The sequence below is a fragment of the Colletotrichum graminicola genome (assembly GCF_000149035.1).
Source record: "Colletotrichum graminicola M1.001 genomic scaffold supercont1.11, whole genome shotgun sequence".
In the NCBI taxonomy this organism is placed as follows: Eukaryota; Fungi; Ascomycota; class Sordariomycetes; order Glomerellales; family Glomerellaceae; genus Colletotrichum; species Colletotrichum graminicola.
In genome coordinates this window covers 243577-270290 of record NW_007361015.1, presented here as the reverse complement: position 1 = coordinate 270290, position 26714 = coordinate 243577, and the positions used below count along the sequence as shown (strand labels likewise).

At 54.9% G+C, this 26714-nt stretch overlaps 6 protein-coding genes across 6 annotated transcripts; 4 read left to right on the top strand and 2 right to left on the bottom strand.

Annotated features, from left to right (window-relative positions):
* Window positions 1-1177: 1177 nt before the first annotated feature.
* GLRG_03626 (uncharacterized protein) lies at window positions 1178-1544 on the top strand (the record flags this gene model as incomplete). The annotated part of the gene is made up of 2 exons (XM_008094311.1): window positions 1178-1309; window positions 1377-1544. The coding sequence occupies 2 exons, from the start codon at window positions 1178-1180 to the stop codon at window positions 1542-1544; spliced, it is 300 nt and encodes a 99-aa protein (XP_008092502.1).
* Window positions 1545-1985: 441 nt separating this feature from the next.
* Window positions 1986-4868, bottom strand: GLRG_03625 (uncharacterized protein; the record flags this gene model as incomplete). The annotated part of the gene is made up of 2 exons (XM_008094310.1): window positions 1986-3049; window positions 3098-4868. The coding sequence occupies 2 exons, from the start codon at window positions 4866-4868 to the stop codon at window positions 1986-1988; spliced, it is 2835 nt and encodes a 944-aa protein (XP_008092501.1).
* Window positions 4869-9408: 4540 nt separating this feature from the next.
* GLRG_03624 (uncharacterized protein) lies at window positions 9409-10158 on the bottom strand (the record flags this gene model as incomplete). Its single annotated transcript, XM_008094309.1, has 1 exon — window positions 9409-10158. The coding sequence occupies one exon, from the start codon at window positions 10156-10158 to the stop codon at window positions 9409-9411; it is 750 nt and encodes a 249-aa protein (XP_008092500.1).
* Window positions 10159-13344: 3186 nt separating this feature from the next.
* Window positions 13345-14061, top strand: GLRG_03623 (uncharacterized protein; the record flags this gene model as incomplete). The annotated part of the gene is made up of 3 exons (XM_008094308.1): window positions 13345-13525; window positions 13608-13839; window positions 13902-14061. 3 exons carry the CDS (start codon window positions 13345-13347, stop codon window positions 14059-14061), a joined length of 573 nt encoding a protein of 190 aa, XP_008092499.1.
* A 2347-nt stretch (window positions 14062-16408) lies between these two features.
* On the top strand, window positions 16409-18223 carry GLRG_03622 (Pro-kumamolisin; the record flags this gene model as incomplete). The annotated part of the gene is made up of 1 exon (XM_008094307.1): window positions 16409-18223. The coding sequence occupies one exon, from the start codon at window positions 16409-16411 to the stop codon at window positions 18221-18223; it is 1815 nt and encodes a 604-aa protein (XP_008092498.1).
* A 5048-nt stretch (window positions 18224-23271) lies between these two features.
* On the top strand, window positions 23272-26216 carry GLRG_03621 (uncharacterized protein; the record flags this gene model as incomplete). Its single annotated transcript, XM_008094306.1, has 5 exons — window positions 23272-23685; window positions 23735-24280; window positions 24336-25078; window positions 25133-25782; window positions 25858-26216. 5 exons carry the CDS (start codon window positions 23272-23274, stop codon window positions 26214-26216), a joined length of 2712 nt encoding a protein of 903 aa, XP_008092497.1.
* Between the last annotated feature and the right edge of the window lie 498 nt (window positions 26217-26714).

Below are 26714 nucleotides of genomic sequence, written 5' to 3'. Positions count from 1 at the left end.
GGTAGGCACGTTTTCAGTCGTCAATTATGAACTGCGTGTCTTTGGGGGTTGCCGGCTTCAAGAAATCAAGTGCGGTCCTTCTGGTCGTATTGTTCACCCCCACATACATCTTTCAACGTCCCAAATTTTTGATGCCATCGCGGATAGGTTTGGCGGGGTGTTTCGCCAATGCTACTCGAAAGAGGAAGGCGGTATGCGATACAAGGCAAGGGGAACCGACCCCGCTCTCACTCAATGTCCGGGGGGCAAGGTACACTAGGTGCCTGCGAATAGACGAGGGGTCAGCGGCTGACACTCTTCCGCTGTCAGTGTGTGTAAGTCGTTACAGTTGAGCAGAGGTGATGACGGTGCTACGTGGTGTGACGTGACATGACGTGACGTAACGACGGAAGAGGAGGAGGAGGAGGAGGAGGGTGTGCTTGGCCACGGAAGGCTTATTATTCACGTTTAATGACAGAAAGAACGGCGACCCGTTCGACGTTTTTATGTAAGGGAGGGAAGAAGTGGCAGTTGACCGTGCGATCTCGGATAGCCAAGGGAGGGGGGGGGGGGGGGGGCGAGGACATGGTGTTCATGAGCATTGACGTCGTCGGCTACCTGGGCGTGCGTACGAACCAGACAAGACAAGTTACTGCACCTACACGCGCTCTGCCTCCGCTCCGTTTCGACAGTGACGTTGGCAGATGAGCGCGTCCCATTTAGGGGAAGGAATACCAAGACGGTCTGTGTGATGAAACCCCTTCTCGTACGACCTGGTGGCCAGTGAGCAATGACATGTTCACCCTCCCCAGGGCACATGAGGGCATCGTCCCTTATTCAATCCCAAATACGTACAAGCACGGCAAAGGGGACGGGGTGACGTTTCGTCTGGAGTCGGAGTTTGCCTGTATAGATAGCCCACGCGCACGCTTCCGCTCCCTACCCCCTCCTCTCCTGTCTCCCGCTTCCTCCGAAGGCGTGCCTGTTAAACGTTGACCAGACTCGCGCAGCACCACACTCGCTTACCATCCGCCAATATCATTATCAGATCCCCTCGCACCAAAAAAAAAAAAAAAAAAAAAAAAAAAAGTCGGATCCTTCTCTCGAAGGCTGCTGCTGTGCTTGACGGACTCCGGTGGCCCAAGAGCTCGAGGCGTAGCACGTGCCGTATCACAGGGCGGAGACGAAGACCGGCTTCATGCACACCCTCCGCATCGTCCTCCTCGTGGCCCTCGGCGCGAGCGGCACCGTCTCGGCGGGCCTGCTCGACCGCGAAGCCCTCCTCGCGGCGCGGCAGTCGTCCGGCCAGGACGAGAACAGGATCAGAGGTGTAAGTCCGACCGGAACCCAAAAGGCGCAAAAGGATGCGTGCGGATGGCTGACTGCGTACGCCGCAGAGCTGCACGCAGACGAGTAACAAGTGCAACCTACCGGGCCGAAATGCCCAGGTTTGTCCGGCCGACTACAATAGGGTACGCGTTCCGGTCCACAACGACTCTGACAAGACAGGGCTGAAGGCTGACGAGCGCGCCAGTGCCCGTTCGACGGTGCCTCTTGCGTACTGATCGAGCCCAAGGGGGAATCAAGTCTCAAACCCGAAGTGCGATGCGGATACCTTGGCAGCACCTGAGAGAAAGAAGAGGGGGGGGGGGGAACGACGCACAGTGGACAGTGTAAAGAATGGAGAGCAAGCGAGAAAATTTTCAAGGTACCTTGGCAACTATTAAGGTCCTCTTCTTATCCCCAAAGAGAATTCGAGCACCCAAGCATGCCTCTCTGGCATGGATGTGAGTCTTCAGTCGTGAACGTCACCTCTTTCCCGTGTAGGTGGTTAGATCCAGTCCCCTTTCGTCCCAGTATCGTCCTTCAGCCTACTCGTGCCTCTTGCCACCAAAATCTCAAATGCAATACCCATCGTCCAGGAGGCTGCTCCTCTATACGAACTGTTGCCGAGTCCCTAGGCATATAACCCCTTGTTGTCTATTCGTCATCCCAAGCAAATATTTTCAAACCGTCCACACTGTAGCTTTCACGAGCACCTGGCGACCCCGAACTTCCACAGCTGGGAAGCCTGCAAGCCGCACGACATTGCTGTCTTTGGGTGGGAGAGCTGAGGGAGGGGCAGCATCAGTACTTGCGGGCACAATTGACGACGCAGTGCTGCCCTTGCGGCCGGCGTGCGTTCCGCCGCCGAGTATAGTAGTGAACATACCGCTCTTGCTCTTCTCGGCCCGCTGGGGTTTGCTGTTCTTATCCTTGTCTCCCTCGTCACCCTCCGCCTCACCCTCGGGTTTGGGGGTATCCAGGGGCGGGAGCGGGGTCTTTTCCACGTCCATGATGTTGGGCTGGACGGGGTCTCCAGGCAGGGGGTAATTAATCGCAACATCTCTGCTTTCGAGTGGAAGGTTGGCTGCGATGCCGACAGCCAACTCCACGATCATGGAGGCGCTGCCGTCAACGCCGGCGGGTGGTGGATCTGTCATGTATTGGAACAAGGTCGCTGTGAGGTTGGACGTACACATGCGGGTGAAGTCCGCTCGGTTGTCGGCACTTTCCGGAGAATTCAGAACCCGCTGAAGACCCTCCAGCGTAGCCATCCGCCAGCTGACGACCTTGCTCGTCAGGGCGTCGAACTCTTCCTGGCTGGTCATGGTGTAGGAGAAGCGTCGGATGTTAAGCTCAATCTCCTTCAATTGCCGGCTGAGGTCGAAGTTGAGGCCAGGGTGGAAGCACTTGTTGAAGATTTCTTCTACAATCCATCTTGTGATGACGGCGCGGCCGACTGCTGTCATCTCCTGCTTTCCGGTCTTGAGCGCATCGATACTGACAAACATGTCCAGCCACTGCGGTATCGTACGCCAGTCCTTTCGAATGTTGAATGAGAGGTTGTTAATAGCACCATTGAGACGGTTGAATCTCGTTATGTATTCGCTGTCGTCGAGAGCGGTGCGCGATTGGGACATGCGCTGATTCGCAAGCGCATTCTGCAGCTGCTCGATCTGAGGTTTGAGGTTGTCGATCTGCGTCTTGCCTTCAAAGTACAGGCGCTTTACATTCTTATACTTAGTTACTGAAAGCTGTTAGCATACTGTCGATGCATGGCCTGCGTACGCCTTACAGAGCTCCTTAAACTTGTCGGGGTCCGCGCCATCACGATCGGTGTTGGTAGGCTGAGGGCTGTTTCGGCCCTGCTCCCCTGATGCTCCCTCGAACTGGCGCGCTTCTTGAGCAACGCCAGGCCGGAAAGCTGCAGCAGCGCCGCCAGCAGCAGGAGGCATTGACGGGTTTTGTCTGTAGCTCGGCGGCGGGCCTGAAGGTGCGTCGACCTGGCTGCGCAGTGCCTTTTCCGTCTCTTGCGACCGTCGGATTGGGGGAGGACCTCCGGAGGGGGGGGCCATATTTTGCTGGGGAGGCTGAGGTGTTCCTTGCTGGGAAGGAGGAAGTGTTGAAGGCTGCGGGCTGTCGGTGGTATGCACGGCGTATCTCACTGCGGGGGAGGATTGGGTAGATTGAACGATTGCCGAGCGAGCGTCTGAATCAGTGACAGGCGACTCATGCGACAACTCAGAGACGGTCTCAGGATTTCGATGCGAGCCGGCACCCAGGTGGCTGGTATAGATGGCAGGCGGCCCGGCTTGGTATTGGGCGCTCTGCTGTTGGGAAAACTGTTGGTACTGCTGCTGCTGCTGCTGCTCTTGCAAGGCGGGCACCTGCTGCTTCTGTCGGTCTCCGTACACGGAGTCGTCGTAGGAGGTGTTGTCGAAGTCGGCCGGCACGTATCGGACCGAGTTACGGTTGGGCTCTGGGCTCTGTAGACGGGGATCTATGTTAGGGTCTTGTGCCAGGCGGTGATCCTCGATGGCGCCAACGCCCTGCAGCTGGGAAGGTTGTTGATGGGGACCCGGAAGTGGCCAGTCAGCGGATTGTTGATCCAAAGACAGCTGCGAAGCCCGTTGGGACAAGGCAGTCTTTGCGGGTGGCGGATTGGACACTCTTTTGGATGGCCGGCGAACAAGACCAGCAGTGTTATCGTAGGAATTTGGCGGGGTAGGTTGGGAAGGCGGGGTGTTGTGGTGGTCGCGGCCCGATCCGCCCAAGAAGTGCTTGAGCCGGCTTCGCGCAGAGCGCTTCTCCGGGGCGGGTGGCGGAACTGGCGATGGAGCTGGACTTCGGAGGGGAGCAGGAGAGGTGTTGTTGCCGGATGCTCTCAGACTGTCGACGGAGCTGGATGCAGCAGTGATGAATTGGTTGTTGTTGTTGGGGTAAGGGGCCACTGCAGGCTGGTAGCGCTGTGACTGGGGATCGGCAAAATCCTGCTGACTCCTTTGGCGTAAATCGGCAATGGGCGGGTTCTGGTGCTGCAGCAGGAGAGAGTTGCGCGAGGCAGTAGCAGCGGCGGCGGAGGTTGAGGAAGGGGGGTATTCGCGGGGCTGTGCAGGTGATCCCTGCTGACCCTGCTGTGGGAGGTTTGGCTGATGTTGCTGGAGGTGTTGAAGTTGTGGTTGTTGGTGTTGATGTTGATGGGCCAGCTGGGTTTGGTAGGTGTCGAAGGATTCGCTGGAGCTGAAGGCAGTCGACGAGATTGATTGGGGGGTTATCTGATTATTAGCGCCGGCGGCGGCGGCGGCGGCAGCGTTGGTTGTGATTGCACTCGAGACGGGCGCGGGAGCGAGGGACGAGGAGTAAGGGTAAGGGTGAGACGAAGAGGAGGAGGAGGAGGAGGAGGAGGAGGAATGAGGACCAGGACCGGAGGCAGCAGACCCCGAAGGCGGCGGCGCAGGTGTAGCAGTAGAATGTGAAGCTGCTGGGCCGGCAACCCCTCCGCCCTGATCAACAAGTGCTTGCTGCGAACGGTTGTGGTGCCGTCCAATGCGACCGAAGGTCGGCATTATAACAGCGATATCGTCGTGCACAACCGCCGCAACCCCGGGTAGAGCAGGCCAGGGCAACCTATTATTATTATTTTTGTCCCTCTGTCTCTTGTTTGGGTGGATTGTGCAGTACTGAACTGACGTCGTGTGTGTGTGTGTGTGTGTGTGTAGCAAGCAAGTCGGCGAGGCCGGAAAATAGAAAGACAAGCAAGAACAGCCTGGCAACTGTCTCACTCCCTCTCTCACTCCCTCTCTCTACCTACTCGACCTGCTGAACGGCGAGTGGCCTGGTACTGAGTAGCGGAGAGGCACACACACACACACACAAGACGGGGAACGGTGGGCCGGGGGCAGCAGGGCTAGTTTCTCTTCAGCTCAAATCAGTCGGTATCGCTCAGGTTCTTGTCTCTTGTCGGTCGGAGTCCGAGGTTGAAGACAGCGAGAAAGCAACGGCAACAGCAACAACGAGCGGCAAGTCAGAAGGGGAAGCAAGAGGATGATGATGACAGGGCGAGAGATTGGTCAGCCCGCCCTGCTGGTCCCCTGTACCTATTTTTGCGCCTCCGCAGATGCGTCTACGACCCTGTCTGTCTGTCTGTCTGTCTGTCCACTTTCTCACTCAACTTCAATCTAACGTACGTGTGCAGATGCCCGCCAGGAAGGAGCACCAGTAGAGCAACAGGCTGGAGACCAGACTATTGGGTTCGGATTGGCTATCCGAGCTACAATAAGCGGATGCCGTGCTAGGTCTGGGGTTGCCTGGAGGGGCTTTCTTGGGGCTGTGCACAAGTCAAATCCGAAGTGGTGCTCAGCTGTTGTCCTTGGAAGGAGAGCTGGAGTCGCTGATGGCTTATTGCTAGGGTGGTGCCAATGTTCTACCCGACCAATCCTGGGGTGCAGCGCTATACCCTTCCCGAACAGCGATAGTAGGCCAAAGGGAGCGGTGGTGGTGGCGGTGGAAATAGTTGCTTATCTGGTGCTGTTTTGCCGCCTTTGCTCATCTCCAGGGTTGCCTGTGTTCAGACGAACGGCGGTTAAGACTCGACCTTCGAGGGAAGGGAATGGGCGACAAGCTCCAGCTGCTGCGGGGAGGGATCTGGGGTCGTTTAGTGAAACGCAGACAGGTTTCGATCAGCGTCGCCAGGGACGTCCAAGTTGCTGTCGAGACGGTGAATGCAATTCCTCTGGGCCGATAGCTGAGACGGCGAAGACGGACGAGGGACGAACAGCGCGTCGATAACAAACGGGAGATGCGGTTTCGCTAGTGGACAGTTGTGGATGTCCAAGGCGAACTCGACGACATTGGGTGTGAGATGGAGTGGAATGTGGAAGCGGGGAGGTAATCATACTAACGTGGGAGGGCGGGAGACGAAGAGAGAGGCGAACGGCGTTGTGTTGCAATGGCACGCCAGGATAGGGCTGATCAATTGCTTTCTCACCGGCGGCCCTTCTTCCCACTGAGGACTGGGTGCAAACATGGGATACATACCTTACGAGACGAAATCTCGGACCGGGGGCACGAAGAAGAAAACCCCGAGATATTCGGAACCTGCGGAAAGGCTGCGGGAAGCAATACGGGCCAGCAGCCATTTAATGCCAACAGTCAGCACCAGCAACGCCTCTCTCTCTCTCCCTCTCTCTCTGCTGGATGAAAAGGCATCAGGGGTCGGGCAACAGCAGTCAGCATCGAGGGATTAGACAGGCTCCATCCACCAACCCATCTGCTATCAGCATCGACGACGATGACGACGATATCCTCCGGCAGGCCATGCCCTCGTTCAGCCTCCGTTGCCGTCTCGGCCCCTTCGGTACGGTACTGGGGGGAAGGCTGCTAGGTAGACTACCACCGCCCACCCAGGCCTCCCAACAAGACCCTACCCAATCCAACCTTGGCCTTCATCTCCCGTCGTCGTCGTCGTCGTCGTCGTCGTCGTCGTCGTCGTCGAAAAAAACACCGGCTGACTGAGTCGCGAATTGCGGCCGAAGTCAGGCCCTGAACTACAGGACATCTCATAGCAGCACGTTGCGCGAGCTGCAAGAGCGGGCAAAGAAGAGGGAGGGGAAGGTCGCCCACTATACAGGTATCACGGGCTTGCCATGGCGGATCCATTGGCAATGATAGTATCTGGCTTGGAGCGTCTCCCCCATGCATGTCGACTATGTTCGCCTTCTGCGGCTGTTCGATATCTGAGCAAACCACGGACCATACGACTCCTTGATAATCGAATATTCTGTCGCATATTGGGCAGAGATGCCTTGGTATGACGACACTGGCCAGGAAACCACAGTGTACCTCAATCACCCCTCCTCCTCCCACTAGGTAAACTCGCACAGCTGAATAGCTCAGCCCTAAGAGAACCTTGTCGCAGAGGCTCCAGAGTGCCAGGGTTGATACAATGTACTTTGCTCTTCGTAGGTAGTTCTGCCGCACGCTGGCACCCCTCTCTGGCAAATTACTCGGTGGGGAGCTCTCCTAGTTCACCACGATCTCGACGAAGGTCTGATGGCTTCCCCACCTTGCCATTCTGCCCCGCATCAGTCAGACACAGCAATGGCTTTCTTTGCTGGCAATGTCTCCCGGCAAAGAGCAAGGCATATCTAAGGGTTGTGCCAGGTGGCTCTTGGTTAATGCTTGCAAAACACACGAGTGGCCTCAACCAGCGCCGGTGCATCCAAGCTCACGAACGCTATTTCCAGCGTATATCTCAGCAGTTATTAAGCGTTTTCGACCCCTTCGTCTAAACCCCAATCAACTCAAGAAGCTTAGCTACTATATTCGTAGCTGTACCAACAAACATCGGCCCTAGGGAGAGAGCTCAGGTGGGGCATCCCTCGGGGAAAGAAGCTACCAATAGCCCACTGCCCAGGGTACGGCCAGGGCCAACAGTAAGCCCAGTCAAAGGCTCGCCAGGTTGGCGAGCTGCGTACAACGTTGGCTTCGCGGCCAACCGGCATGAGTGAGTCATGGTGTGTCATTTGGATTGGGTCGTGAGAGATGACGGTTTCAACGCCCTGGAATAGAGCCCACAAACGCCATTTCCCTCCCGGGGTCATGGGAGCTTGATATGGGCCTTTTCAGGCTACCTACTGTTGTTAGCAGAGGGTCCTCTCGTTACCTTCACTGTCACCCTACCGGAGCTGAAGTATACTTTCTGTCATCCGAGCCATCAAACTGTCCGTCATAGGGCAACGCATTCATTCTTTCAGCGTAGCCAAGCGTCTGGTGCTCACAGGGATCTGCCGAGTGGAGGGGGGGGGGGGGGGGGGGGGAAGCGGGACGTACCTAATGGGGGGGAATTATTTACCCTTGTCTTGGGCAAAAAGTCAATTTGGGCGTGGGCACAAGTGCTACTATTAATAGCGACGAAAAACCCAAGGGAGAGGAGCGGGCCAAAACTCTGTCAAAATCTCACGGGTGAGAGAATGGGAGCCGTATCAGCTCTCGTCCATCGCGCTTGTCCGGATCCGAGACGACCAGAGACGGAGCCCCCCCTCCCCGTCGGCTCACCTAAGCAGAGGGGAAGAATAAGTACCGGGAAGCGGGGCGGGATCCAAGCCCCTTGCGGCGAAGACGTCAAACCACACGACAAAAAGCCCGTCCAACTCCTGCATGCCAACTCTCTCCGGGTAAGATCAGAGATCAGCTTCATGCTCATGCTGCGTGATCATGTGTGTAACAGCGGGCTGGCTTCCTGGGAGTCGACGTGACGTCGCGACGACTGATCTACACGTCGGGCTTTTATGCGTCGTCTGGTTTCGGTGCTCACCGTGCAGGCATCCTCCCTATTGGACAGACCCCCTCTCCTTCGCAGCTCACATAACGAGCAGCGAGTGTCTTTGTGCATCACAATCTCTTGTTTCGACGGTTTCTCTCCGGGAACCTGAGGGCGGACCTATGCTTGACAGTTGCAGGTGTGACCACGATGGCGGAGTCCAATGGTCCCGGCATGTCGACTGGTTTGTTGCCTTATCTTGCATGTCGGTGGTGTTCAAAATCAACATCGCAATACGAAGCATACTCCCATACCTGCTACCTACCTAGGCTGTGTCCGTCTCGGACTCATGAAAGAAAAACGGCATCATCTCGTCTGATGCTATCGATGCTTGCCCTCATGGCCCCCCCAAAGGTCATCGAACCCGGCGCACTGCCCGGGGTTCCTGTCGCGGATTCCTCCCAAATCAATGCTTGCGTCCAATTTTTTTCTCCCCCTGCAGAAGATAGCAATCAAGGCCCTCTGACCAGCTGGTCATACGGTCAGGTGCTCTCACGAATCAGCAACGCCCTGAAACCTTGTACCCAGTGTCCCGTGAGTCGGCAACTCCGTCCGAGAAATTCCCCACGGGTGGGGGCTCACCGTCCCGTCCCGCTCGGGCCCGTTATCAGTGACGACTGCGGCTCTGGAGGTTCCTGGTTATCTAGATCCCTACTCACAACGGCATTATCCGTGTCCCCAGCAGGCAAGAGCTGTTTGGTCATATTATTCGGGACTGCTGTCTACTGTTTGTCAATGGACATATTGCTCTGAGTAGTCGAAGAATGTTTGTAGCTTATAGAGAACTAACCAGTGTACTGCAGGAATGGCGGCAGTGGCCACGAAACCAAATCCAATGGCGACCAAGGCGGGTTAATCGCAACTGTGGCTAGAATGAGAAGCTCTGGCTTCCGAGGCCATTCGGGGAAGTAACAGTCATATAAGTCCAATATCTCGATCTGGAACTCGGCTTTGATCTGCAGCTTGTGGCGCGGGAAGTTATTGCCGCCGTCTCGGGACATTGCGGTCGTGATCATGGCCCTGATATTCTCGTCCGACGCTGCACCGTTTTCATGGATGAGGAGTATCTTTCGGAGATTGGGGCAAATTCTGGACATCCGGCCCATGGCTTGGAAAGTGAACGGCCATGACCTGCCTTGGAGGCTGATGGCGACTTGGGTAATGCGGTCGATATGTGCTGTGTATCCCGGGACCTGTGCCAAGGTGAAGCTGTCGACTTGGACGGTGTCGCAGCCGTCCAGAAATAGGATGCAGTCTTTGGGGAACGCCCACACGCGGCGGGGGCTATTGTGATGGGGGACGGCCAGGCATGGGAATGCCTCTTTGAGGGTGTCGTATGCCTCGGAGCACGCCATGGCGGTAGACGGGATCGTGGGGCCGGTATCGACACCCATTTGAACAAAGCGATTGATGGGATCTTGGTGGGGTCCTATGATCTTGATAACTCTTGGCTGCGATAGTGCCTCGATCCATATAGCGCGTCGAATCTCGGCCGGAAGAGAGTTAAACAGATGGAAACAATCGTGAAGCACCATGTTGACGAAGGGGCGGCGCGTGTCGCTGCTTTTTCTTGGGAGGGACAAGAAGCGGTTCCGTCTCTGTTGTGGAAGAGAAGAGCGGGATCTGTGGTGATGATGTTAATGTTGTTCTCGGACAGTCCCAGGGATTGTGGCTGGTGGTTTTCTTCTTCTTCTTTCCAATCAGGCACGTTTTTGGCTCCGCTCTTGCTTCGGGAAAGCAGGAATTGCTTACCAGCAGTTCAGATCCGTCCGCAGGATTTTCTGTGGGAAGAGAAAAAAAATGAGAAGAAGTAAATTCCAAGATGAATACCAGCGCGGTTGTTTATGATAAACTGTCACTGGGTTTAGGCGAGGTCCGAGAGAGAAGGAACGTGAATGATACGTATCTGAAAAGGCAGGCACGTTAAGCAGCCCTGTGACTCTCAGTCTGTGGCCAGGCTTAGTTATTCCCCACTGCTTGAATAGCTGGCAAGATGAAGCCTGATATAAAAAGGAAACAAGAGAAGGCATGCGTGCTTGTCTACAGTGCGTTTTGAGAAATGCTCTGAAGCGGCAACCATTATTCTTTGTTGGTGTCTGACCAGGCTCTCCAAGGCGAACAGTGTCGTCGGGATCGAAACTATATAGATCACTTATTCCCCAGAGGCTAGGTAAAGCGTAGCCTCCCTGCAACGGTCTCTTCTACTACACATTGATGTGGATATAGTAAACGCACATAGCATGTATATCCTGCATAATAGGGCCTCACGGATTCTCTCTAACATTTCCATTTTCTTTTCTCGCCTGTGGGGTTTCTCCAGCCTCGTTTAACTGACATCTGGTGTTGCAGTCGCATCACTGCACCTTCACCTGTTTGTCTCTTTACAACTTACGCATTATCAACGCGAGACAAAATTCGGCTGTTCTCTCATCAAGCTACTTTCAAATTCTTACATCTGTCTGATGATATAACCACCCGTTGTTATTTGTCCGATAGCGTATCATAAATGGCTTTATTGGTGTTCTAAGGCTAAGCCTTGGCCATGATGCCAGTATATGTGAAAATGAGGAATATAAAACTCCTATTCCAGAACCTCAATTTTCTGGTTGATACAAAAAGCCGAGAAAACCTAGTCAAGGTATGGATATTGATTGTTACAGATTCTAGGAAAGCCCTCTCGCCCCGGCGATGCCAATATGTTTTATCATCATGGCATCTTTTTAAGAACGCTCACCAACAAATATTGCATTCTCAACTTTAAACTGATACTCAATGTCTCTGCCGATGTTCACGAAACACTTATGGTCAGTTGCCAGCCACTCTGGACTTGGTAGATGTCGGTGTAATCATTGTATCAGAGAGCCCCAGTCCACTACTCATTCTCATACTGTTGATAAATGCAATGTGTTATAAGCCTGTCACTGTAGAAACGGTTAGAAAAATTGGCCAATGTCTAAACAAGATCTTGCGGCGTCCGGACACCATGTGAAGAGCTCTGAGTCGAAAGTCGATGCCCAAATCCCGCCGTAACTGTTAACAGAAGCTCTTGTTGCTTTCGTGTGCCTCTGAGCGATCGCACGAGCCGGTTACACGGAGGAGCCGGGCATCTGCTGTGGTCTCCTGGAACAGGGCTCGACTGGCAGGGTTGATGATCTTTTGTAAGAGCGGTGTGTGTGGTTGAAGCCTCTTAAATGGTTTTCAGAGTAAACCTAGCCCCGTGGGACATGAGACTTTGTGATATGATGAGGCTGACGAACCAATCGAGAACCACGTCGGCGAGGATCGTGCTGCCCTGGACGGGCTCACCTCGGAGATCGACCATAGATACTCATACGCAGTGCCCGGACTAGCCTCGTGGAAGGGCTAGGGATCATGTGCAGCTGCTCACCGCTTGGCCGCTACCTCTCGTCCCTGAGGCGGAAGCATCAGGCGATACACGCACATGGCAACAACCAACCTCCTTCCCTTCCCATCCACGGTACATGATGATCAGCTGTTTATGAGGCCGGCAGTTATACTAGGCCGATTGCGGCATACAGATGAATATATCCAATACGAGCCAAATTCCGCGTTTGGTCTTTCCAGTTCAAAAGCGCAGCATCGTCCGCTGGATGGCTGCAGTGATCATGCCACCTGGTGCAATCCAGGGAACCGGATATGCTTCTTTCTGGGAGCCAGTGCTTTTGTACTTCTGGTCCATATAATATGATTAGCGGCGCGTTCGAGCAAACAAACAATGTTACGGTACGCCTTCCGTCGGGCCGCCGAGGTTGCACCGTAGTAGGAAGGCAATTTGCCGTTCCCGGTTGCACGAATAGACTCCTCTATATCCAGCTTTTGCGTACCTTGGTCTCAACAGGTTGAGTTCTCTTGCGCCGACATCGCCCGATACTTTGTGAGATACGAGAGGGTTCGCTTGGTCTGCAAATCCACGGCGTGGGCAACCAGTCGTGTCCACGGACAAATGGCACAACCACCGGTCGTGGCAGCAGACACAGACCAAAGAGTCGGTGAACGGTGCTACATTCCCGGCCTTAGCACTTTCTTGGGTTTCATTTGTGCCAACGGCAGTCTGTACAGCTTACAGGATTTCTGCCGCCCTGTTATGGACAGCCTCAAACAAGGCGGTGATGAAGGACTATCATCCTCCTGCCTTCGTCCGGAACGAACACCAGTTACTCTTGTTCAAAGTCCTTCACAGTCTTTACGACATATCACGATCAGTCCTCGCAGTATCAAAGCCATGATCTGCGGCAGCACAACAATCTCCGAGGGATATTGGTCTACGCCCCCGGCAGGTACCCTCTCCTGATTTCGGGTTCCCCGTACCGGCCATGTTTTGCCAATGCTGGCGGTCTGATTCGACCGCACACAATGCCTCGTACACTCAACGAAGGCGCTGGCGTATAACTGCGCACAAGTACGGCTTCTTGCACCGGGCCGCATGTGAACGTCGCCGGTTGCCCGCATGCTGCTCTGCTTTGGTGAATTACCGGCCCAGAGCATCACAGACAAATGACATGCTACCGTCGTCGTTGCCGAATGCCGGATGCTTGATATCAGGCGTCTTCCCAGGAAGATATATAAAAGATGCTAGAAAGACGAAGATGCTGTTTCCTGTTGATGCACTAGACTAGGTCGAGATCTTCTGGCCAGGAGTCAGATCCGTGCCCCTGCCATAAACTGGTAAAGTTCTGCCATCACAGCCAGTCTTTAACAAGATGAGCCTTCTGGGATTGGCGTCAATGCTGTCTCTCATCTCCCTTGTGGCAACGTTGCCGACATTGGACACCCAAGCCGTTTCCCAGTTCAAGTATCCCTGGCTAAACATGACTCTCAGCAACCTCGAGTCTGTCTGCCGTAAGGAGCAAAGAAACGAACTGTACACCTGCACCCTCAAGTGTGAGCATGACTGTCCCTTCAAACCATTTAACCCCACAGGATACGCGGTGGCCCGCGCAACACTGACACCCAACCCGCCTAGTCGATCTTTACGACCCCAACACGGAAGGCATCGTGGAAGTCAACGGCGCACACTGCGGTGCGGCGTGGGAATGGGACGGCATCACGCCGAACCACGGCCCGAACAACAGCTACCCCAGCACCGGCGTCCTCTGCTGGAGCGGTGGCTCGAATGCATTCCACTTTAGGGTTGCAAAGTTCCGGTCGGCCTCGAGGTTCGAACTCTACGTCAGCCACTTGTACAGAGATACGCGGTGAGTCCGGTCCCTTTCTCCATGGACGAGGCGCGCTGCTCAACCCGTCAAAAATGCCGCAGGTTTTTCAAACCGCCGTACGACGGGAGGAAAGCCCTCGTCAACATCGCCATTCCAGAAGCCCACCCCCTTCCGCCCATCGCGCCGTATGTGCCCCCGGTCGACCAGTTCGAGTTCATCGCCACGGCCACGATTTCGAGACGCACAGACGGGCTGTCGTAGGAGCGCAAGCGTGCGTGTGGTGCCAGTTTCACAGTGCTTTTCTTCTTGAAGAGCCTCACCTCGGTTCGCCGGAAGCGCCGGCCCGTTGTCCCATACTTGCTGTGGTTGAAGAGCGGCTACCTATTAGTGTTTTTCTTTTTCCCACCCGAGTGCGGGGTATTCAAGGAAAGGATTGTACCCATCACAGCCTGTATGCAAATAAAGTTGAGCGAACTACTTTACTCTAGTTCCGGCGGAGCTTGCGACGACCTGCCTAGGCCGGATGTCGGTTTCGCACCTTTACAGTGGTCGCTGGACCACCCATGACCCTGCCGGCGGCGATCCCAAACAAGCGCCGAAGGAACGGGACCAAGAATTTTGCCAAGGAATGTATAAATCATCCTCCGTTACGGATACTCTGCCTCCAAAGAAATCAGTCGCCATTGCCCACCGCCCGGTGTCGAGCCAAGACGTTTGAACAGAGCAAGGGGTGAGAGCCGTCCATGAAGCGTCTACTATGCATGTTAGGGATCCATAACAGAATCCACGAAACTAAAATATGCGGCACGGTTGATTCATTTCTTGGGCCACACATGATTCATGTGTTGTTGTTTCTAGGATCGTCTAGCTTCTGATTCGCCAACCTTTTCTTCTTCTTCTTCTTCTTTCCATCCTTTTTCCCTTTCCCTAAATGTTCTCCAGACTCTATTTAGTAGTTGTCGACTTGCTCAAACCCAACAGACTTTTTCAATTTTGCTTTCAAGGCGTCCTTTCGAAATGAGTAACTCGAGACAAAAGAGTGTGTTCGGTACACGGCCAGTAATGCGTGGAATACACGTCATTGATTTATCCAAGACCCGAGGCCTGCGATCGATTAGCTAGGATCCTATAGACTATAAACCCCTTTTCCCCCCCTCTTCTGTTTCCTTTTTTCTTCTGTACATGTTTTCCCGGTACGCCCTCTTACATAGCATTAAACTCGATACAAAAACCATCCAAGGCCTGCCAAGGCCACCAACGCCCCAGCGCTTTCTCGGGGACGGGCGAACAAGGGCAAGGATGCGCGGGAAACTAACTGGTGTTTCTCCGCGGGGATCCAGTTCGGTAGGGGGTATTCCAGCTTCGGGGGGGGGGTATCCGGCCAGTGGATCGAAGTTCGGGGGAGGGTAAAAAGACCTCCATAGGCTTATTTAGGCTTAGCGTAGAGTGTGAAGAGTGCAAGAGTCCTAGGTATAGACTCAGCATATGCTCAGCATATCCTTTACAATATAGCACTTACCTTCTATAACTATAGAGGACTTAGTTATCTTAGTTTTTACTAAATCCTCTATAGTTATAGGAGGTAAGTACTATATTCTAAGGTATAGACTTAGTATATGCTTAACATATCCTTCAGAATACAGCACTTACCTTTTATAACTATAGAAGACTTAGTAAGAACTAAAGTAGCTAAGTCTTCTATAGTTATAGAAGGTAAGCGCTATATTTTGAAGGATATGCTGAGCATATGCTGGGATTATTTTAGTTACCTTTTTTTAATTTACACTGTGACTAGGGTTTTAACCCCCTTCCGAACTCCGCTCCACTTTTCCGATACCCACCCCCGAAGCTGGAATACCCCCTACCGAACTGTGCACCCTTTCTCCGCATGCTTTTCCACTTCCCTGCTCGCTCGGAATCTGTTACGGGGCTCGGCGGGCAGGGTTCAAGCGTTGAAACGTACCGACATGCACACGTCCACATTTGTCCTGGCGTTGTTTGATATCATGTAACGTCATGGTTTGTTTCCTCATCAACCGAGGCACGCAACCCACTTGGGACCGAGGTATCCTTACGGAGTACGGAGTACTGTACACTATATCCAGGCGGATCCTCTTAAGATCGCACGGGTAAATGATAATAGGGGCACAGTCAGAAAAACACAGTACAAGCATCACACCCTATATTCAACACAATAACGAAAACTCGGGACAAGGGCCACCGAAAACGACTGGTCGACCACGAAAGTGCCGATTGGTGATTTGGGTTGCTCGAGGGGAAGTATACCACCCGTGCGGTAAGAGTAACAGCCTTGATGCCTGTTTGAAGTCGTGACCATCGGACGGCTGCCCTCGCAAGGTCGAGGCCATGCCCCTATTGACTCGTGACTTCACCATCTCAATCCATCCCTTCTTCCCGTCGGCTCTATACATTTCGTGCCCTAATCCGCATGCGCTTCTCTTCTTTCTCCTTTTCATAGCTGGGCTGTCTAGCTCTTCCTCAGGTACTAGTCACGTTCGGACCTCCAAAACCCGCCAACGACCTGTGTGCCCGGTATCCTCTTCAGCCTCCTTCCGAGTTCCGTGTAGCGTAGGTGATCCAGACAAAAATGTCCTTCCTCAAGGCCTTGGTCGCACTGGCGGCCATCTCGCCCGTCGTCGAGGCCCGCCTCATGTCCAGGGCGGCGAACATCGCCCAAGGCGTCCAGATGGTGAACATGGCTGCCGACAACCAGCAGATCAGGCTCCAGGTTGGCATCAAGATGCAGAACATTGACAAACTGGAACCGACGCTCCGGGACATCTCCGACCCGGACAGCCCCAACTACGGCAAGTACCTGACGGCGGCCCAAGTCAACGACATGTTCAAGCCGGCCGAGGCCTCTGTCGCCGCCGTCCAGACCTGGCTGGCCAAGGAGAACGTCAGCGACGTCTCTTACACGGAAGGCGGCCGCTTCCTCAACTTCGAGACCGACGTCGCCACCGCCAACAGGATGCTCGGCGCGAGCTTCGCCTACTACGACGTCCAGGGCACCATGAAGCTGCGCACCAAGGAGTACTCCGTTCCGGACGCCATGGCGGAGCACATCGAGCTCGTCACGCCCACGACCTACTTCGGAACTACGAGGTCGGACCCGGCCATCACCAACGTAGCGCTGCCGTTGACATCCGCGCCCCTCGCCCGCAGACAGCAGGCTCCTGGACCCGGCGTCGCGACCAACTGCTCCAAGGTTTTCACGCCGGCCTGCTTCGAGCTGGCCTACAACTACGGCGCCTACCAGGCCGACCCGGCGGCGGGCAGCCGCGTCGGCTTCGCCAGCTTCCTCAACCAGTCGGCCCGCCAGGAGGACCTCACTACCTTCCTGGACAGGTTCCAACTGCCGAGCCAAAACTTCACCAGCGTCCTCATCGACGGCGGGCTGGACCACCAGGACCCCAATGGCGACATCGGCGAGGCGAACCTCGACGCCCAGATCATGGCCGCCACGGTCAAGTCCCTGCCAATCACGCAGTACATCACCGGCGGCTCGGGGCTTCTGGTGCCCAACCTGGGCAGCCCGACCCAGGCGGACAATCAGAACGAGCCGTTCCTCGACTTTTACCAGTTCATGATGACGCAGGAGAACGACAAGATCCCGCAAGTGCTCTCCGTGTCGTACGGCGACGACGAGCAGACCGTGCCCATCGAGTATGCCACGCGTGTGTGCAACCTCATCGGCATGATGGGCCTGCGCGGCATCACCGTGCTCGAGTCCAGCGGTGACACGGGCGTCGGCGCGTCGTGCCGCGCCAACGACGGCAGCGACGCTGTCCAGTTCACGCCGCAGTTCCCTGCCTCGTGCCCGTACATCACCGCCGTGGGCGGCACACAGGCGTTCGGCCCGGAGATCGCCTGGATCGCTTCCGGCAGCGGCTTCAGCAACTACTTCAAGCAAGCGTGGTACCAGGAGGGCGCCGTGAACCAGTACCTTCAAAGCGGCATCTCGGCCGACACCAAGGCCTACTACCAGCCGTTCACCAACTTCAGCGGCCGAGGGTTCCCCGATATCGCGGCACACTCTGCCAGCCCTCCGTTCCCCGTCGTCCTCGCCAGCAAGCTCGTCGGTTCAGGCGGCACTTCGGCCGCCTGCCCGTTGGTTGCTGGTTTGGTCGGGCTTCTCAACGACGCCCGGATTCGCGCGGGTCAGCCGACCATGGGCTTCATGAACCCGTGGCTCTACAAGAGGGGCTTCAGTGGATTGACGGACGTTACCGCGGGCGGCGCAAAGGGATGCGGCGGTATTAATCTGCAATCAGGCAAACCTTTGCAGGGTGCCGGCGTCATTCCCTTCGCGACGTGGAACAGCACGCAAGGATGGGATCCCGTGACGGGACTGGGAATCCCTAACTTTGAGGAGATGAAGAAAATAGCTCTGGCGAAATAAGGAGGGGGGCTGGCGGTTGCGCGTTGGCGAATGCTTTGTAATTAGGAGTTCACTTCAGAGGCTGGCTGGCTCTTTTCATGAATATATCGGGGAAGCAAGATCGAAGTCGCCGTTTCCCGTACCTCAACCAGCGCAGTCCCAGTCGGCATGAGAGGAAGGGTTGCCTGCGAAGTCCAGCGTCGGAATCCATGTCGTTGAACGCAATGGTTTTCCTTTCGGGTCGTTCCGTTCCACTGTGTCAAGTGCCAGTTGATTGATTGGACTCGGAAACTGAGACTGCTCTGTCCGAGACATTAACGACACCGCTCCCTATATCCCGACGAAGCTTAACATGGTACCTGTCCCACTGAAAACCCGTGGGGTTTGCCATGGACCAGGAGACCGTCACTTGGCAGATATAATAGGCAGATGTACAACGAAGGAGACCAAGGTTGACCGGAAAGGTGAGGGACGGCCACGTGGATGCCGATGGTCCGAGTAGCTATCTCACCAGCGCCGTGAATGAAGAACTTTGGTGGCAAGTGCAACGAAGATGGGACCGGGGTGAGACATAGGATAGACAAGAAATGAGACAGGGGTTCTTCACCAGCCGTTCAAGCATGGCCTTGGCAAAGACCAAACAGTGGTTCCCGCGAGAGTGTACCATGGTCCCGGGTAAGGTTCTCTCACCACTATTTTGCCTCGTGGCTCGGTTGACATATACCAGTTTGCACCCTTTGATTGGGGGAGTCTCCTTCAGGTTTCGATAGCGTAGGTAGACGGCGCATGGCAAAGGTCCAAGCCCGCGCCATTCTCGTGGATGGCTGACAGCTGAAGCCTTGGCACCGAAAAGAGGCTTTCTAGTGAGGGGGTTGCAATCTCGCTCCTCCTGAAGCTCCTTTGCAATCTGGCCATCTTTCAGCTGGCGGGACCGGCGATGGCAGTTTTTTTGCGCTTTCGCCACAGAATAGCACACTCACCCACCTGCGCACTTGCGCGGTATCCTTTTGGTCGAATGGACCTACAGGGTCGAGGATGACAGCAGCTGGACGGGCAGTCTGTCTAGTCCCCGGGCAACTAGCGCCGTCATGCTGTCCTCGCTTGCATGGGCCAGCGAGCGAGACATATTGGACCTGGATCGCAGAGACATCGCTTACACGATACAGCTGTGCGGGATTTCTTCTAAGCTGCAGAGCTTCAATCGTACTGGGACAGACGGGGAGGGGGCGTGTGTGTGGGTTTCTTCTCAAAGGGGGGTATCATTCGGGGGACTTGGCCTCAACGGGAGAGGACCCCCTCTGTGAAGCCGGAGAGAGCCAGTTGCCAGTTGTTATGGGACTTCTGCTGGTCGGTCTAGACGCTGACCCAAGCCACAGCGCCGCTAGTGTAGATGCCGCGTGTCCCGGACTCGAACCTTCAGATATAAATCAACGCAGGCGGTTAGGCAGGATGCCTGCACAAGGGAGTTCTGAGCTGAAACATTTGCAATCTTCCCGTCGTGTCAGTCTTTGGTTGCACAGCGAACCAGCTCGATCGAAGGCCATGGCCACGATGGGTGGTGGTAGGTAGGATGGGATTGGTTGGATAGGAGATGGCTCCAGGAGGTGGCCGGGGACATTATCTGCGGGGAGGCAATAGTGGGAAACGTGATCTGCGCAAACACAGGGGTCGTTAACAAACAGGCAAAAGTCTGCTGAAAGCTGACTGAACTTCATTGACCAGCACGGCTATCAGTTGACATTCGATAGCCTAATGCGAATGGCACGGCCAGTCCCGATTGGATGGAGGTCGAGAGAGCTGAGATGCAAGCCACACCAGTTGTTGACTATCTAGGTAAGGCCTGGTCGTCGAACGCAGAGAGGCCAGCGGAGGAATAAAGTTGCTGATTCAGAAGCTTAGCCTGCGGCGACGGCAAGCGGATTCTGAATTGAGTGCTGAAGGCTTGGCGGATGAGGATTATGTCGTCGCAGACACTTGAGGTGCCTTTCATCGAGCTTTTTTCTCAGTACCATTCTTTATTGAAGCCGTGGAAGCGTGCCGCCCGGGCACGGCCACTTGCTAGCGTATCAGAGGCCTGCAGTGGCGCAACGACCGTAGGCGATGTCGAGGATACGAATTCCTGACTAGGGTTTGAGGAGCTTGGGGGCATTCAAAGGACTGAGAGAGAAAGCGCGCTAATATCAGGAAAGATTTCGTCACGGCGGGGCGGGGTGTCTTTGGTCCAGTCCAACACATGCGCAGCACACCAGGATGGTTGAAGTCGAGCTTTCGGGCATATCGGACTCGGTCATGATGACGAGGATGCGAGGTGGTCGTGCAGTGGCATGCTTGGTGTCGACAGCTCAGCACACACACAAGCGGGAGCGGTGCGGAGCGGTGCGGAGCGGTGCGGATGGGTTGTTGAGATTCGAGATGAGATGGATGGACTTTCTGATCCCCTGGCGGAATACGATTTGATGTGACTGTACGGACAGGGGCGACAGAGGCATATGGTGACTTGAACCAGTAGGGTTAGGCAGGTACGGGAGTAATGGGCCTGATGGCCTGGTATGGATAAGCGAATACAGGTCGCTTTGCATAATCACATCCATACCTAAGTAGTTAGGTACGCAGTATGTCCCTGTCGACCTGGGGAAGGGGGGGCCTTCTTTGTTGTGGGTAAGTAAGTAAGCAGGAAAGCGCAAGGTATCTATCTGTATGGCGGGAAGCAACGACTCAGGAATGATGCCGCAGAAGAAACAAAGACACGATGATGATTAGTAACCTAACCATGACTGGGGCGTCGCCATGTGGGATTTGCCGTTGAAGTTGTATTCCTAATCTGCATCACCACCTTTGTTTCTTCGACTCTTGATTTGCCCCGTCACCCACCCGCGCAGCGCACACAAGATTTTCTTTATCTTCGCTTTTGTTTTCTTCTCTCTAGTCCCTAGTGGAGTTTTTTGAACCCCCGGCTAGCAATTTAAGGTTAGCTTCGCCTCTTCCTAGCATGGTCTACGGATACCTACTCGTAGCATATCTATACATAGGTAGTAGGTAAGTGCCTATTTACCCGGTTTGTACGTACTTATGCCACAAATAATGCTGCATGGTCCCCCGGCGCGTACGGGGCGGCCCTGGTAGGCTATGTCAGAGATTCAGCAAGCCACTTTTACCAAACTCATCTTATCTTTTCCGCCCACCGAACTCGGGATGATGGTAGCCATCCCGTCCCAACTCTCTCTCAGCATACCTAGTCGGGCAGCTCATCTGCATGTTCCTTGGACTCGACAAATCATAAGGCTGCCGCTATCGTGGCTGAAATGCAGCTAGCTGGCATGCCACTATCGAATGCCTTCACACGCCTGCACCACCGGACAACGACCTTCTTTGGGGTTGTAAAGGCGGCAAGCTCTACCTTGCAGCATGTGCTTCATGGTCTAGATCATTGCTTTCTCATGCTCCACCTTCACCACCGCAGTTAGTGTCAAAGCAAAGTGGTCCCAAGTATCCGTACGCACGCAGTACATAGTATGTCAGCTTCGGATCCAGAACACGACATGATTGCGACCCTCGGCAGCCTTGATTTAAAGTCGAAACACCATTGGGGCCGAACATCTCTGTTATACGAGCCAACCGCCCTCGACCCCCGCCGAGACTTCGCAGACCGATGGGTCTCCCCAGAGTGTTGACCCTGGCCGGGTACATGAGCCAGCAGACCAACGAGTCAAACTTACCGGAACCTTGGAATGAGGTCTTGTCGTCACCAGGGGTTTGGGAAGGAATCTGCTCGGCGCCCAAAGAACAATTGTGTTTGGTATGCCGATTAGCGGTTGTGTTCAAAATGGCCGGCTCAAGCCACACGAACGAGCGGAAGTTCTCAGTGGCTCGAGACCTCCCCAAGGCTTGATTTGCGGCAAGCCCATACGCGGGAACCGAAAGGATCGCAACGATACCAACTCCTCTTTCGGTTAAGCAAATCTACTAGGTAGTAGTCTTTTGCGCCGCTTCGCTTTGCAAGCACATCCTAGAGCCACAGGAGTGTGGCTGACCTAAACCGCGCCAAGTCCGGATTGCACCCGCGGTTCCTGGGCTACATACTATGTAGTGGACTGTTCAGAATCTCCTGTCTCTTCCCCACTGCTCCTCGTTATGCTGGCACATTCATTACCCGTTGTCAGAGACAGACGTTGCATCTTTTTCAACCGTCTTCTGCGCCAGCCAGCCCGACCTGGACGGGCCTACTTCAGGTGAAGCACACCTTCGCTCCGCTTCAATGTCTCATCCTTTTGATACGCAGGCCATTCGCTTAATCCATGTCAGCATCATGATTATGGCCGCACTCTCGCTGTCCGTGTTCGACCACCAGGGGAACGCTCGGTGGACTAATATCTAGTAAGCTTCTGACCTCGCAGGGGTGCTACGGCTCCTTTTGCAGCCTAGCGGCTTGGCCATGCAACGCTTGGGGAGGCATCGTTTGCGCGATAACGCCTCGGCTTCCCTTTGTCGTCCTTGACCAGAGCTAACACCTCAGGATAGTGAAGCCTCTTTCCTTCTTTGTACGAATGCCTACCCACCCAATTCGTACCCAGCGCACGGGTGGCGGCCAACTTCCCACGTATGGGACCAGGGACAATGCCGCTTGTCACCAGTCCCCAGCTAAGATGCTAGCCCGTAAAACTCATGTTTGTGCCATGGGCCTCGAGTGATGGCAATGCCAGCCGCTGCTTGTCCCTGGTTCGATCCGGGCCCGTCGTCTTCTCAGTGCCGCGGCGGGAGCGCCCATGACCACCCATGTCGTTTATGGCGCGGCCAATTAGACCAGGCCATATTGCTCTCAGCCCTCCGGTGCCTCCGTGTACGAGGTATGACTGGTCTTTGTCCCCAAGTCGACGATCCTCCGCGCTTGCGAAGTCTCTCTACCATAGCCCCGTAATACATAACTTGGACCGCTGCCCTGTCTCCTAGGTAACAGATTATCTTAACTAGTGACATATTCGCTTACGGTGCTCACCAACGCTCTCTCTTCATCTCAAGGCTGGAAGTGGTTTGACCAGTTTGTGGTTCGTTCGTTCTACAGCTCCCACAAGATGAAGGCTTTCAAGTCCTACTTCTCGCCTGACCAGGCGCCTGACAATGCTGCGGCCGGAACTTCGAAACCCAACACAGTCCAACCGCCGACTCCCTCGCCGAAACTGCAGTCCGAGAAGCCAGCCCCCTACCGGAACTACAGCAACAGGGCGTCCGCCCGGCAGTCGACAGTGAGCTTGGCGCTCACGGCGGGAATGAGGGACAAGCATGCCAGCAGCATCAATGATCTCTGGGCCGACGTTACGGTACATAGCTTGTACCAGGACCAGCTGCGGAAGATGTACGCCTCGGCCTGGAACCTCGGTGAGGGCTGTGTCCTCAAGAAGGGCCGCAACGAATATGTCTGCGCCCCTCCTCAGCTAGCTACTATCCCGAATGGATTCTTCGACATGGTCGGCCAGCTCAACGTCAGCGTAAGTGGAGCTATCACCACGGAGTCAACATCGGTACTGACCAGACCAGTGTGCCATGACTGTAAATACACCCGTGATTCAGTCCATCATCCATGGCTTCTTGAATAGCGGAGAACAGACGAACTCGATCCCTCTATCTGGAGGCCTGCAACTGCAGGTCCTTCCGAGGATGACAGACCTGCCTCGGTGCCAAAAGCATCACTTCGCAGCCTACATCCTGGACCCCCCTCTTCTGGTTGTTTGGGACGATGACGCGAACAAAATCCACAATCGTGCAGAGAGTTTGGAGCAGATGATCATTGCTCACATTTGGCGAAGCGAATCCGCTGATGAGGAAGAGGACGATGAGAAGAATGAGAAGCAACCCGGAGTCGGTCTTGAAGAACTCTCGCCTGCAGCGCTTGAGGAGGCTCTCAAGACAGAGGCACGGCCAACTCGGGTGGTAAGCTCTGCCCTCGTGGCGTTGGCCCTCGGCCTCAGTATTACGTGCTTGGGTCTCGGTTGGAGAAGTCTAGCTCTGGAGGTTGCAGTCGACGGCGACTACAAGCGGCTGGGGTTAGTGGCAGTGGCACCGATCACTCTCTTCATCAGCTTGGTAGGTTAATCGGTACCATAGCCCTTGCAACACTGTTGACTAACACATCGTTTAGTTCTTCTTCATCTCCATTTCTGGCGTCATCTTCCAAGTCTTTGGCCCTATCTCCTCGATCAACGCCAACTCCTCAAACTATTCCGGCAAACCTCCTCGCCGACTCAGCCCGTACCGACAACAGCTCCCCCATGTGACTTTTCAGATGCCCGTCTACAAGGAAGGCCTGGGCGCCGTCATCAAGCCCACGGTTCTGTCACTCAAAGCGGCCATCTCGACCTACGAGATGCAGGGCGGCTCTGCCACCATATTGGTCAACGACGACGGTATGCAGCTCATCGACCCCGATGAAGCTGTCGCCCGCAGAGAGTTCTACAATGAGCACAGCATAGGTTGGGTCGCTCGTCCTGCCCATAACCCGAAGCCCGAGGACCCCGCCGAGGCGCCCTTCATCCGCAAAGGCAGATTCAAGAAGGCCTCCAACATGAACTACGCCCTGATGACAAGTAACAAGCTGGAGGATAGGCTCAATCAGGTCGACCGTAGCAGCAACTGGAACCAGGAAAGCGAAGACCAGGTCTACGAACAGGCCTTGGCGCAGATCGTTGAAGAGTCTGGGGGCCGAACCTGGGCTGGTGGAAACATCCGCATTGGCGACTATATTCTTCTCATCGACTCCGACACCCGCGTCCCTCGTGACTGTCTGTTGGATGCTGTCAGCGAAATGGAGAATTCTCCCGAGGTGGCCATCCTCCAGTACACCTCTGGTGTCATGAACGTCTCCGACTCGTTCTTCGAGAAGGCGTAAGTTGTTCCACCTCAAAATCGGAGGGTTTTGATACTAACGCCCTCAAACAGTGTCACCTGGTTCACGGAAATGATTTACACCATGATCACCTTCAATGTTGCCAATGGTGATATTTCACCCTTCGTCGGCCACAACGCTGTGCTCCGCTGGTCCGCTATTCAAGATGCTGCTTCCTACATGGACGAAGAGGATGGCTACGAGAAGTTCTGGTCAGAGTCCCACGTCTCGGAGGATTTTGACATGGCTTTGCGGCTGCAGACAGCCGGTTACGTCATCCGATACGGCGCCTACACCGGCGACGGCTTCCAGGAGGGAGTGTCCCTGACGGTCTACGACGAGCTGGCCCGTTGGGAGAAGTACGCCTACGGCTGCAACGAGCTGCTCTTCCATCCCCTACGCTTCTGGCTTACTCGCGGCCCCTTCACGCCCCTCTTCCGCAACTTCTTGACGTCCAACATTGCCTTCTTCAGGAAGTTGACGATCCTGTCCTACATCGGCACGTACTACGCTATCGGTGCGTCGTGGATCCTAACAGTGCTTAACTACTTCCTCACTGGGTGGTTCAATGGCGTGTACGACAAGTACTATCTCGACTCCTTCGCCATCTACTTTTCCATCATCATCGTGTTCCCGCTCTGCGGCAACGTCGCCCTGGGCATTCTTCGGTACAGATTGGGCCAGCAGTCCCTGATCGGAGCCAGTAAGTCTCACACACTGCCCTCAAGTGCCTCTGACTACTCGACGAGAACGTTCGCTGACTGATATCCCTCTGCAGTATGGAACAACTTCAAGTGGATGCCGATCTTCTCCATTTTCCTCGGCGGTATCTCACTCCATGTATCCAAGGCCCTTCTCTGCCATTTCTTCGAGATCAACATCCAGTGGGGCGCCACGTCCAAGGAGGTCGAGCGCTGCAACTTCATGGAGGAGATTCCCAAGATCATCAAGAACTTCGCGGGCACCTTCATTTACACCTTTGCCGCGACTGCTCTCATCGTCTGCGGGATCTACGTGTTCCCTCCCCAGTGGCAGATTCACACCTTTGCCACCATCTTCCCCCTGGGCGTCTCCATCGTGTCGCATTTTGCGCTTCCCGTGCTCCTGAACCCGGCCCTGATGAAGTTTACCTTCTAGGGCCGGCCACCTTTTCACGTGCGCGATTTGTTCTTCGTTTCTTCCTCTATGATGAGCACAGCCTCTGGGTATCATAAAATTAGGGTCTTTAGACGGAGTTTTCATTCTGGCAATGAGGAGTTTTGGGGGTCATAGACTTTTTGGTACACAATTGGACACAACCGCGGCCATAGAGGCCTTCCCTTGCCGCTTTACTCTTTGGGGGGGGGGGGAATCGTTTATCAGGCGATATGAATATAATGTCTCTTGTTTGTTTTGGTTTAGAATAGGCATTCGGTCCAACAACTCATGAAATGAGCCATTCGAAAAACAAAAATCCCAGCGCATGGTCGTCTGCCAATACGGTGTCTTTTCTCCTCGCTGCTCTTTTGTTCCGAAGAGTGACAATCTAAAGACCTGCACCCATAGCTCTGGTTTTACCCACGACAGACCAAGATGCCGCTGGCAAGTGGGCTTGAGGATCTGGGGCTTCCGGCCCCGACTCAAGGCGATCGTTGG